The sequence below is a fragment of the Crocuta crocuta genome, unplaced genomic scaffold (genome assembly GCF_008692635.1).
Source record: "Crocuta crocuta isolate KB4526 unplaced genomic scaffold, BGI_CrCroc_1.0 scaffold118, whole genome shotgun sequence".
NCBI lineage: Eukaryota > Metazoa > Chordata > Mammalia > Carnivora > Hyaenidae > Crocuta > Crocuta crocuta.
Window position 1 is genome coordinate 16,126,674 of NW_027551558.1, and position 14,122 is coordinate 16,140,795.

The window sequence follows — 14,122 nt, forward strand, 5'->3', positions numbered from 1 at the left end:
GGTTTAAGATTAAAAAAAAAAAAAAAAAAGGAATATTTCCTGGGAGAGGCATGTGGTCTTACAATATAATCTTAACAGGGAGATAAGACCAAACCTAAATAATGTAAGGTCAGAAAGTGATGACTGATAAAATTGCATCAAGAAAGTTCTACAGCAGTCAGAGGAGGAAAAATATTGCCTCTGATTAGGAGAATCAGGAAGAGCTAGAGGTATTAAACTACAGAGAATAGGAAGAAAGAACAAAATTAATAAGAAAGCATGGGGTGGATTGGAGGAGAAAGGGATAATAAATGTGAAAACTTAACCAGAAAATTACTACAAAAAGCCAAAATATATAGTATTGATATGGAAGAATCGAGTTGGGTACAGTACACTACACTACCCTACACACATACACACAGCAATTGCTTTTCTCAATGAGTAGGTCATTTACATGGCAATTTTCCAGGGAAAAAAAGGTTTCACAAACATTTTTCTTTAAAAGTAGCCTTTGGCATCATTTTGCATAAGTGCCTTTTTTTTGGAAAGATTTCTTTACGTTCATTAATTAGTACAATTTACCCAAGATTATACTTACAAGCTAAAAAGTATTCCCATCTTTCCATTTTTAATTATATCTCCAGGCTAACATAAATAAAATTTTCTAGTTACTCTAACCCATTCTATGAAATTTATCAGAGAGATGATATTCAGAAGGTCTATTTTGGAGATAGTGTGTCTTATTTGCAATGTGCTGTATTCTTTCTCCTTTTTTAAAAGCTTTCTTTTTATTTTCCATTTTTGTTTGTTTTTCTATGGAGTTGAAGGAATGCTGTCATGGAACTTATGGATAAATACCTAAACTACAGATAGAAATTTCTTTAAGAAATAAAATGTCCTAAATAGCTTTATTTTAAAAAAAGTCAAATTCCATACAGAAAAGGATTTTGTTAAAATCCCAGGAATCACATTAATTCTGTGTGTAACTCATAAAAAAATAGGGAGATGCAGAAATAATGTTTATTCTGATGAATGTAACAATGGAAGAAAATACGGCATGCTACTCTTATTGCCCTATCTATTGCATGTGTTCAAGGTACTAAAAAAAAAAAAATACAGAAGGCCCAAAATGAAGTCATTTATGCAAAACCCCACAAACTAAGACTCAATTTAATTACAGTTTTAACTGTCCCAGAAACAATCTTAATCCAGTCAATCAGGACTATTCGGATTATCAATAGTTAGGTAATCTGCCTCATAGACCCTGTCATTACCTAAAGAAAAGTAATTTTTCAATAAGCAACATGCTTTTTTTTTCCTGCCAGTATTACTTGCCTGTCCCTGGTCCCTTCTGCCTATAATTCTTTCATTTTGTACAGATCCTTGGATGCCTTTTCATCTTCTAGATTGGATGCTGCCCAGTTTGAATCTATTTGTCCTTAAATAAACTCTTAAAAATTTTTACGATGGTTCAGTTTGCCTTTTAACAAAGGTGACAGTGACTGGTGTTCCATTTACAAATTAAAGTTGATATGAAAATAAGATTTGCTTTTAAATGTTGATTTATACCTACAGATCCTCACCACCAAAACTCTATGCACAAACCAGGAAAGTATTTTGCATTTCCAAAAAAACCCATTAAGAGGCAATGATTTAATCAAAATGTATGTATTCTGAGAGCCTTCCAAAGTAATTTTAATGCTGATGTGCAAGAGGCATATCAGGAGACACATTTATTGAATGACATTTACCTTATTTACAAGAAAATAACAAATAGCCTTATCATTATCATCACCACTACTATCGCTCAAGAGCAGCATTCAAATAATTTTCAGTAAAATGATGTGAAGACAGCATGATACTTAGGGTAGGAATTTCATGTTCTGTTAGGAAATGTCTAGCAAATACATACAGAGAATTATATTCTTCAAATTTAACTGGTATATGAGAATATACAATCTGACACAACCAAATGGCAACTATTTTGTAAAACATGGAAACTAGATTAAGTTTGGCAGAGAAAGTTCTTTAGCAAAATGAAAAACATTTTTATGCAATAAAAGCTCTCTCAGCTACCACATGTAGTCATACATCTGTCAGAATCCTATTGAGGATTAAAGATTTACCATAATAAAATCATAACAAACTATCAGTCTTCTGGTTGTCCTTGAAAATAAATTTATGTTAGCTTCTGTGGGGTAGGAGCAAAGGCAGGAAGTTATAATTCTGGATACATATGTACATATATTTATTAAAAGCATATAAAAGTTTTGTATTTGCTTTGTTTTAGGTATATATAAGTACTTAGTTATTTATTGAGTCTTCATTTAAAGTCATTTATAGAAATCCAAATATGGGTTTTTTTCTGTGTGTGCAAATATATGATGGATACCTGTGCATTGCTTCAAGTTTGCTGTACTTCTATGGAAGATATCTCTGGTAGGATGGAGACAAAATATTTCCCTATCTATGGTGGTGTGGTATTTACAGTGTCAGTACTCTTCCAAGGACTATTTTACTTTGTAATAATTGTTCATTATTCCTGTATTCAATTTCTCAATAGAAAATCTGAAGAGAGCTGGCAGTACCATATCAATAATATCAGTTCAAAGGAATATTTTAGGTTGACCTATCTTCAATAGTGAAATACACATATGTACTTACAGAAATAGAGTCTCAAATGGAGAAGGATCAAAGTGAAAAACCTCTAGTCTTTAAATCCATGCTCAAGCCCAGCCTTTGCCTAGAAGCCCAAACCTTCAATCATCGCATTCCCTCATCCCATCATCCTAGAGCTTTTTCATTTATAATATAAATCATTCATTCTATTTTACAAGCAGGGGGCTTTGCCAGAAAAGTTTTCTCAGTATAGTGAAATTTATTGTTTTGTAGAAAATGCTTTTATTATTTTGATGAAGTGCTGTAAAGCACAATCCCTTTGAAAATTAAGAAACAGGATGTCATCCTATATACCAGTTAATTCAGACACTGCAAAATTCTCACTGCAATCATACAGATTAGTTACTAGCAGATAGATATTCCGTGATATAATGTGAATGCTGTGTTTCTTAGTCATGCTGTAACAACACAATTGTGTGACTATAGGGAAAAAAAAATCCACAGGTGCTTAAAATATAAGAGAGAGTGCCTAAAGAACAACAATTAAACATACTGTTTTTAAAATAAAAGGTGGATATTGGCTTAAGAAAGATATAGAAAGAGAAACATAATGAGATGTGTCACCTTTCATGAAAATTACAGCCCTCAACCTATAATCTTCTGCAATTAAAGATTATTTAATATAAAGCAGTAAGGAGTCTTTTTCAAAAACTAGAGGAGGGTTGTCATGTAGGAAATAAAAAAAAAAGATTTTCAACAAGGTGACCATTAGCAATTAACAAATTACAGTAAAAAGTTGCAAACCAAAGGCTCACCATCATCACAGCACTTAGCTAAAGGCATCGTGATTAATACTTTAGTATTAATACTTTCTATAAAACCAACTGCTTCTCGTTATGACATTTTAACTTATTGATAATATATATAAAGACGCACAGTAACTGGAAGCAATGATGACCATCCGAGTCCATACTCAGAGGGGTACTTACGGTCATTGCAGAGCGGCCCACTGAAGGAAGTCATACTACAGTCACAGCTGAAGCCATCCCATTGCTGCAGGCACACACCTTGATTGGAACAGGAATCCTCTTGGCAGGTTGTGCTGGGTCCTGCAAAAATAATCCAAAAGAAACTTGGGTTCTTTAAAAAAATCCACAAGTGTTTTATACATGAGCTAGGTCACATATAGTAGTTGCCAACACCTCAAATTACATGACCAAACCAGTTTTGAAAGTTCTAGTTCACACACCTGAATTAGGAACAGAGAAGCTGTAATAGGAAGGTTTTCTGAAGTTTCAAATATAGAACAAAATACATTATAATAGTAAACTAAACCAACAAATAGTAAAAGCAAGCACATAGCTTCTAGTATGATCATGATAGCAAGTAATCTCATTCCATCATCAGTAATTCTCTATCACCATTTGTATTTTAGGAAAATGCATGGATCTCCTTAACTTCTGACCAATGAATAGAGACACCATGAGAAATGGAGATTAGAGCTTTATGAAATTGAGATAAAGGTTGGCAAAATAACTGAAGAGAGTTATGCAAAAATGCCCTAGAAGCTTCCAGAAGTTTCCCTGCACAAGCTATGGATAAAGTTATGGTTGTTGGGTGTTTTGGATAGGTATGTTGGCAAGTATCAATTCACATGCTTTAACAATTTCATGCAGTTAAACATAAAATGAAAAGAGTCTGTAGAAATGACATGCCCCCATTTAACATACAAGTAAAAAGAATTCTAGTCTATTTCTAAAGAATCATAACTAGAACACTGGAAAACAAAGAACTAAAAAAAGATGATCAAAGCACTAGAGGCAATCACTATACAAACATATTCAAGACTGAAAGCCTTTATGCAGACTATGCTACAAGATGAGGCTTCTTGCACAATGTTCAAGAAGTGGAGAGAGTAAATCTAAACCCAAACAATAGTTACTGAAAGATGTAAAGAAAATGTCACTTTGGGGTTTCCACTGTGTATTATGGGGTTTCAGTCTTGTTTTTTACACACAGGGCTATCTACCTTGCAAGTCAGCTTTCATCAATGCAACTTTGTCAGCAAAATAAAAAAAAAAAAAGCAAAATATATTAAATGTTAGTAAGCAATACCAAAATGGGGCAAACACAGAATGTTCAGATTCAAAAAGCATGCTGCTTTAAAAGGGGAGAAAAAGTGCTATGTAGAGCAAACAAATTAATACTAACAGCCATAAATCTTAAGAGAAGCCAAAAATGAGAAAGCAGTAATTTATTAGAATTTTACTATATATGTATACATAATGGTTAATTGAGCCAATGACATGTAATGAAAGAAATTAAAATAGCTTCTGTATCTTTTTCCTCTCTTGGATAGATATGAATGCATTACCAAAGGAATTGCATTGCTTATTTGGAACATGTGGCATCATTTGTCATGCGCAGATACAGTGTAGACTATGGTCATTAGTAGATCAATGATCCCTTTTCATTTATTTTTCCCCTCTTTTTATCTTGCAGTTGCAATTAAGGCTTAAGACTGTAATGCCAGACATTCAATGCCAACAGCGGCCTTCAGAGTGACACCAAACTATCAAAATGTAATAATATATATATTATTCGGTGGCTGAGAGAACTAAGGGATGGAAGAAGCAAACAGCAATCTAATTCTTCTTACAAAAAATTCCTTTACAAGATTTCAATGTTCTTATCAGGCTGAACATATACTACTTAAGTATTTCAGAGTTATGTCAGTATTTTCTCTACCTTCATAATTCCCTTCAACTCTTCTAAACTGCCCTGGAAATCTTTATTACAACAGAACCCCACTTATAAGTACTATCTTAGTGAATGGTAAAAATGGAATGCAGTCAGTCTAAACAGCTTTAGAGAAGAAAACTAAAGATGTTTTCTAGTAAACACGATGTTTGAGGTTTTATGAAAATATAAAAATGATACCAGCCCCATTAGACTCTATTAATGCTGAAAGCCTTTGAGGTAACTGCTTTAGTGAATAAATGAGAATTACCTGTAATTAGCCTTTGTGTAAATTAACGTTTTCTTGAAATGTCTTTTTAAACATGCTCGTTACAATAGTATTTCTATTATAATTTTCTCAGTATTCTTCAGAGAAAGTTATTGAATTTAGCTTAACCCATATGAGTTTTCGCAAATTAAGAAACCATAACATTGTAAGAACTAATTATATAACAATAGGTATACCAATAGCAATAATAATAATGGGTAATAATAATAATAATAATAATAATAATTTCTCAGGCCTAGAAACCCTAAGTAGATGTAATAGTTTTTATCACCAGTTCATCAAAGAACTAAGAACCACTAAATTGCTTAGTTTTTGTTGTTCTTCCAATCTGTAAGAGGTAAGTGGTCTAGTGATCTTTATCCCATGCAATAAAGAGACTGAAAATAATTATTGTTTGTTTAAAACAAACAGGGACACCTGGGTGGCTCAATCAGTTGAGTGTCTAACTTCAGCTCAGGTCAGGATCTGTGGTTCATGAGTTTGAGCCCCACGTCAGGCTCACTGCTCCCAGCACAGAGCCTGCTTTGGATCCTCTGTCCCCCGACTCTCTGTCCCTGCCCTGCTTGTGCACTCTTCTCTCTCTCTCTTTCAAAAATAAACATTAGGAAACACACACACACACATACACAAACACACACACACACACACACACACACACACACACTAACTCTTAAAAGCAATCCTCCTTGGCACATTCCCTCCTGGGATAAGCCTGGGAGCAGAGAGTGGTGCCCGCCCAGTGTGGGTCAGGGGCTGTTTTATCAATACGTAGCTGCTCCCTTACTTGCCCAAAACAAGGTAAGAGCAGCAATAGCAACTGATGAAGAGCCAAATTACTGTGTTCACTTTTGCTCCTGTAAAAATCATCAGAAATACAATCGCAAAATAATACTAAATTCTAAAAATGTTAAAACTACACTCCTAAAACCTAATCTGCCCATTTGTGGAGCGGCAACTCAGAGTGGCTGCCAACCTTTTATATGCGCAGAAAGACATGCTTTATTATTATTATTTTTCATTATCACAACAGTCTTTTTATATTCAGGTCTTATAGGAGAATGCATGCCTCAGTCTGACAAGACACATTTTTCAAAATAGTCACCTTCCAGAACAATATTTAAACATGGACAGGCATTTACACAAGACAAAGCCCTGAATTTATTTTCCCTTTAGTTATGTATTGTTCCTTTTATTTTATCACTGAATAAAATTGAGAACAAGCCACAAGGATATGTGTACTAAGTGGTTAAGTAAAAGGATATGGCTGAAAAGGAAAAGAAGTGAAGGTAAGACTAACATCTCTGGAAACCAAAGAAACAAGAGAGGAAAGTGTTTTGATGCCTGGACTTTCAAGTACGGCAAACTTGGGTTCAAAGCTTGTAAGAGCCGTGTCACCTTAAGAAGGTCATCTCAAATCTCTGAGGCTCAATTTACTCATCTTAAAAATGTCAGCACTACCTAATTTACAGAGTTTTAAGGATACAATGAAATAGCATATGCAATCTGATTGTCACTAGTGCTAAGTCAATGGTAGCTTTAATAATTAAGTATTTCTGTGGCTTATAACAGTTCTGGGGCTGAATTCAGATACTATGCAAAGAGTGTCTGAATTAAAATTGTTTTCACTGTCTTTATGTACAAAAGTTAATTTGACTTAGTATTAACTGAGACTGATTCTTGGTGGATTACCAGTCTCTATTTTCTCTTAGGTAGGTAGGAAAATGCCACCCTAGCAGTAGTTTTCAAAGTTTGGCCTTCGGAACAACAGAATCAGCATCATTTTAGCAACATGTTAGAAACGTAAATTCTAGGATCCTGATGAATCAGCAACCTTGGGGATAGTGTTCTGGAATTTGGATTTTAACAACTCTCCAGATGATTCTGATACTGGCTAAAGTTTGAGAAACATTCATCTAAAGGGGACTTGCAAAAGGCAAGCTTCCTCTCCCAGCTAGTGTGTTATGTAAATAAAAGCAGCTATTACCCAAAGAAATTAGTTAAAAATGGAAAGCAGCAAATGGTTATTAGGAAAGACCAAGAACTTTTTATATGAAAGGGGCTTAGAGATTTGTGGGTCTTGTTGGGTAGGAATGATGGAAAATCTTGAAAGGTATTTGGTCATTGACAAATTCATACCATTTCTATTATTATGAACATTCAGTGATTCCAGTGTGATTTGGATTGAAATCCATAAGACAACTATCTTTAGAAAGATAATACATCGGGGCGCCTGGGTGGCTTAGTCGGTTAAGCGTCCGACTTTCGCTTAGGCCATGATCTTGCGGTTCGTGGGTTCGAGCCCCGTGTCGGGCTCTGTGCTGACTGCCAGCTCGGAGCCTGGAGCCTGTTTCAGTCTGTGACTCCCTCTCTCTCTGACCCTCCCCTGCTCACGCTGTCTCTCTCTCTCTCTCTCTCTCTCTCTCCTAGAAATAAATAAAAACATTAAAAAAAAATTAAAGAAAAAAAAAGAAAGATAATTCATCAAGCATCAAGCATCTAGAATTTGATCACTATTCCTAAAAAATATGAGTATCTCACCAATTACACGTATGACAGGTTTATCTAAGATTATTCCTAGGAACTTGAGAGGATAGAAATAATCATAAGTTAAAATTTCTTTTTTTTTAAAAATATGCCTTTATTTTATTTTGAGAGACAGAGACAGAGAGCAGCAGGGAAGGAGAGAGACACAGAATCTGAAGCAGGCTCCAGGCTCTGAGCTGTCAGCACAGAGCTTGATGCGGGGCTCGAACCCACTGACTATGAGGTAATAACCTGAGCCAAAGTTGGACACTTAACTGACTGAGCCACCCGGGTGCCCCTAAAAGTTCTTAATCTTGGTGTTGGAATGAAAAATCAGGGATGTGTCAAGGTAGAAAGGCAAGGACACGGTAACATTCTAAGAATAAAGAAAAAGGGATAGAAGGAGGGTAAGAATTATTAAAACTCAGATATTAAACATCCTAAATAAGGTAAGGAAAGAACCAATGTCATAATTTACTAAATGATTTCAAATGTTCCAATAGTACTTTGTTACGCAAGAGAATATATATATATATATAACCACCTTACCAAGTTGCTTATTAGATTATATTAAAAAAATAAAACCAAATATCATTTTTGCAAATATCTTTTCTCAGTCCACCTGTCCTCGCATTAGTTTTCCCTTATACTCGCCCACTCATTTCATGTATGTGCCAGGCATAGGGGGTTATATGTGTGTGCTTGGTTTTCTATCTTGTGGGTGTGTAGCTGTGGATATGTCTGTCTGCTTCCAACATCTCTCTGTAGGTGAGAAGTCACTTACCAAGCAAATTGCAGAAAGGTCTATTTTTGAAAAAAGTATTTTCAGGTGTTTGTAGTACTTATTTTTTTAATGGATTTATTCTCATTGATTATATCACCTCCAAGAATCAAAGTTATGACCACATACTTGTATCCACCCACTAGAAAGAATTTATTCACTTAACAATCTTGTTGCCTTTGGTAAACGGAGAAAAGTTTCCCTTTGTTTTACAAGACCGTGTTATACCAAAGTTTGAAATAAAGAAAATAAATATAGCAGTAATATTAACAGAAATTTCAGTGAAGGCTTCCATTAAATAACATTATCTTCCAGAAAGATTAAAACACAGTTTGAATTTCACCTGACTTTTCAGGAAAATACATACTGCAGAGAGAATAAAATGTATTAAAAAATGTACTTAGGTAATTGCTAAATCTAATAGCATTATTTTGACTGAGAAGAGATGATTCATAATCTGGGGGACAGGAATTCACATGTCTTTCTTTGCATCTCCCATATGAAATTTCCTTATGAATCTAAAATTTTCAAAATAGCCCAAACTGTTTTCAACATTAAAGGAGAAGCAGCAATACATTCAGAGCCCCCAAATTCAGGATAATGTGATTAAATTACATTTATGGAAGGAGAATTGGCTCAAATAATCTGAGGTGTTGAAATGAAAATTATCTAAAATGAAAGTAGCGATCAAAAAGTACTCCCACAGATCTTTGTCTTATAGAGAGCACAGAAAAACAGAAAGATACTTGAGCACATTTTTCAAGTATGGGATATTAGTCCTGGGTAATAAAAGAAAGCCATTTTTGCTAAAACAAACTGATGATATACAGGAAAAAAACTCTTGCTGCCAGGTAGTTACAAATCAAAAAGTGATTTGACAAGGGATATCTAAACTTTATACTCTTGCTGTAGCCTGCTTAATGTAGATTTGAAAAAAACAGTCTCAATGATTGACACTTGCTGGAGTAAATATATATTTTTAAGTCTAAACATGGTAACTATTTAATGTCTTAAAGCAGGCATTGCAGAAATGATTAACCCACTAATTAGGCAAATTCTAGAGTGTACACAGAAGCAGAAAATAACAAGATCCATGCACAGAGCTTCCGTCTTACATAAGGCACTAATGTAGGTTTGTAAACAGTCCAGAAAATTTAGGATTTATGGGCTGAAAAATGAAAAACACAAAAAAGAACTTCTAAGCCCAAGTGGGGCGGGGTTTGAACAGTTGGCAGAAATAAATTTTGCTGCCTAGAGATTTGTTCTTATTTATGGGTGGAATTAGAATTACTGAGAGTTTGATAACAAAGATCTAGTACCTTCACATCCTCTCTCAATCTGTCCATTGCAGAAAAGAGCGTCTGAGATGAGGTCTGGAAGTCGTCCATTTAAATCAACTGACGCCAGGCAGCCCTGAAAGCCCTCCTTGGCATGGACGAGTTTCGGCAAAGATTTGTATGTTTCTTTAGCCACTCCTCCTATATATAAGTCACCTGTGGGAAAAATCAAAGTTTTGGTCACAAAAGTAACTTGTCATTGCTTTAAATGTATAGTAGAACTGGAAAACAATAGTTTGGTTTATTTTTCATTAAATTAATAAAAAAGCCAATTATAACCAGGTATTTTCCTAATAGTATATACAACAATAGAAGTGCTTGAGCAACATACCAGCAGTCAAAGACAGTTTTCCACAGAGAACTGAATGAGCTCTATACAGGCTGGCCAAGTGGAAGGAATATGGGCCTTGGAGTTGCATATTCTTGCACTAAAATCCAAGCCTGGTTATTTACTAAATCTGCAACTTTTATCTTTTTGTTTTTTTTTTTTTTTTTAGTTTCTCTGATCATTAGAAACTTCACTTCTAAAACAGAAATGATAAAATCTGTTCTAAAGGTTTTTGTGAGAATTAACTGAGATGAAATATAGAAAGTATCCACCAGAGTGAAAATATGAAGTAGATACTCAGTGATCCTTCTGCACAGAGAACTCTGGGTCTTTTTTTTTTTTAATACATATATTTTTTAATTTATTTCTAGGAGAGAGAGAGAGAGAGACAGCGTGAGCAGGGGAGGGTCAGAGAGAGAGGGAGTCACAGACTGAAACAGGCTCCAGGCTCTGAGCTGGCAGTCAGCACAGAGCCCGACGCGGGGCTCGAACCCACGAACCGCGAGATCATGACCCAAGCGAAAGTCGGACGCTTAACCGACTAAGCCACCCAGGCGCCCCAAACTCTGAGTCTTTGAGTTAATCAGAAGTTCAATAAATTCTCTCCAGGGTCCACAATCACCTTCTCTACTCGACTTGCCCCTTATCTTTGCTAACTGACTCCCATAATAGTCTGCTTATATCCTTTTTCAGGTATTTTTTATTTAGGTGACATTATATCACTTTGAATTCTTTATGCTGCTCTGGGATCCATTGACAAGTTATCAATTATTTCTTTCTAATTTTATTGAAGTTTCTGATGGAACACTTTGCTCTGCTATGTCATTTCATGTCTCTAGGTTTGAGATTTCGCCACTTCCTGGGCCACTACGTAAAAGGACAGATTGCAATCTATGTATGATTGCTTCATTTCCTATCAAAGATTATCCACCATATCTGTATGGCATTGAGTAGAAGTAATTCACTGACTTTAGTAAACAGTCAATGCAGAAGACAAGGAGTGTGACCCCAAAATTCTGTGACAAATGTTCCTGTTTTAACGTTCTACTAACATACTCTGTTGAGCTATTTATTTTTTCTGATTTTTCATTGTCAGTTGGATTTTCTCTATCATGTTAGCCAAACTTTCATGCCATCTGATACCTTTTCCCCAGTGTAACACAAAACTCCTACATTCCTAATGTTTATCTAGGTCCCTCTGTGTTGTCATAGTGGGACTTGGGATAAAGGAGAACTGATACTCATGTGGATACTCATGCTGTTTGATGGGTCATGAGTAATAAAGTCCTTGTTCTCTGACCCAGAAATCTTCTGTCTTCTGCCAGCACCCACGAAACAGTAATAAGTTAACCTACTAGTTATACATAGGCTGAAATCAAACCATGGATATGAGCCCTTAATAGTATTGATGAGTGAGTTGAGCTTGCTTAAAGTTATTTTGCCATAAATGCTGAGGACTTAGGTCCCTGATAGCTATAAGCTCTAAGTACTACACTAAGATGCCACTGATCCTGGATGATATGTATTGGAGATACTGGATGTGTTCACTTCCTCCACCTTTTGAATAAAATAAAACATCTGTTGACTACTAACCATATTCTTAATATTAAAGGATAGTATGGTTTTCATCTCAGGTGGGTACAATTTTTGAAAAGGCTTATTTTTTTTCTCCATATTTCCTTTTTCTCCAGTCTTTGCTCTCACTTAAATTTAAAGTCATTGTGTTTTAGTTATCTCAGAGAAAGGATAAGAATCAGAAACCAAAGATATCAAATCATCTTCCTGCATTTCTGCAAATTACCTTATGTATAAGTCAAGACTCTTAAAAGAGTGAAATAGACAGAATATATAGCCAACTACAAGAGAAGAATAAAGCTTTCCTACCACACATGTAAGCAGACAGGAGAGAAAACTGGAGGAGAAGAAATATGGACACAGTCATTGAATAGCAAAAGAGGACATAGTGCTCTAATTTGAGGGCTGAGCCCCAGGGAGGTAAAAACCTCAGGTAAGTTTATAGAATTATATTGACTTGTGTGCAGTTCCTCAAGAGACCCAGAAAATTACAAGAGTGATTCTTAGGGGAAAAAATAACTGCATGGTAGATGTAGACATGCTAAGAACTGAGGCAGTCTCACAGAACTTCCCATATTCCAACCGTGGTATTGGAGCAACACAGCAATTCCCAGAGTTTCACAGAAATAAACAGAAAAAGACTGAACTTAATGGGTCATGCACACAAGAATGAAGATGCCGGCAATTCGGTGCGCACCCAAACTATGAATATAGACACTCAAGACCAGCTCCTGTATAATCTCTATCTCCCAAAAGATTGGTACAGTGGAAATCCCCCACCCACATAATTTAGACACAATCTCATGGAAATAAGGGGGAAATTGCCTGAAACTACATTTTCACTAACTCAAAGGATCAGAACTCAAACTGGGAACCAAGGTGAGTTACAGAAAGAGTTACCTTTGGTGCACATCTGAGATTCTGAGCAGAGATTTATACTCTTACATGTCAAATATCAATGCAAGAAAACGGTCCCTATGTTCATTTGTTGAACTAAATTTGTTAGAAAATTTCAGCCCTCCTCCAGTCCTATTGAATGTAGTGTTCAAGAACAGAGGGAATAGTTAGAGAAAGAATTCTTAGCATTGCTGCAGGCCTTTCGGAGGTACAATTTACACTGAAAGTTATGTATAAGACACTATATGTTTGCTAACCTATCTTCCTCTTTCTGATGGCAACCTCCTGGAAGAGATAGACTGTGTCTCTATTTATTTTACATTCTCCCACAGTGCCTAGTACTGGATGACAAGCACAGTGGGCACTCAACACATGTCAGCCACCTGATGGACTGAGGTCACCGTAGAAAAGAATCAAGAAAGAAAGAATGCTAAGGCAACACATGGGGAGAGAGCTAATTCTAGAATGCACTTACTTCCTTTCCCCGCTTCCTGCCACAATCCTATTTTTTTTTCTGTTGGCAAACATATGTGCCTGAGCAACTTTTCAGAGATTACTGCAAAAAAGTAGAAATCTTTCCCTTGTGTTATTAAAGAGCAGAACATATTGATTCAAGCAGTGCAGGATACAAGCCTCAAACATATACTAAGGTGGATAAGTAGGGAATGCATTCTCATTTTCATTACTGAAGCTGCACTTAGCACCACCCCTTCATATTGTCTTTATAACCTCTTCATATAGTAGACAGTGGTCTAAAGTCCCCTGGTGGGTTCCCCTATGAAGAGAACAAAGGAAACCCTTAAGTGGCCTGAGCCCTGTATAGTATTAACACTTCATCAAAGATGCAGCTTCTTTTGATCCTTGAGGTGATGGAAGTTAAAATGACCCATTAGCACTAATGGGATCTTTGCAGGCAAAATCCTGCACATGGGAAGGAGGATATGCTTTTTAATGACACTGTGTGTGAACAAGAGCCAGAATGGACATCTAATAAGAGCCAGGTTCCCATGGACTTGAAGCCAGCCTGTTACCCCTTCTTCAAGCTATGAAGCGTT

At 35.7% G+C, this 14,122-nt stretch overlaps 1 protein-coding gene across 9 annotated transcripts in view; it reads right to left on the reverse strand.

The window, feature by feature from the left end:
• NRXN1 (neurexin 1) overlaps positions 1 to 14,122 on the reverse strand; it is a 1,134,059-nt gene that overhangs the window by 541,925 nt on the left and 578,012 nt on the right. For 8 of the 9 annotated variants that reach the window (XM_077749163.1, XM_077749167.1, XM_077749164.1 and 5 more), the window contains 2 exons: positions 10,250 to 10,423; positions 3,588 to 3,707 (listed from right to left, as the gene is read on the reverse strand). In XM_077749163.1, the coding sequence (XP_077605289.1) occupies positions 3,588 to 3,707; positions 10,250 to 10,423 (294 nt within the window). Of the gene's footprint in view, positions 1 to 3,587; positions 3,708 to 4,627; positions 4,655 to 10,249; positions 10,424 to 14,122 lie in introns of all 9 variants that reach the window. The other variant, XM_077749165.1, reaches the window with a different exon arrangement.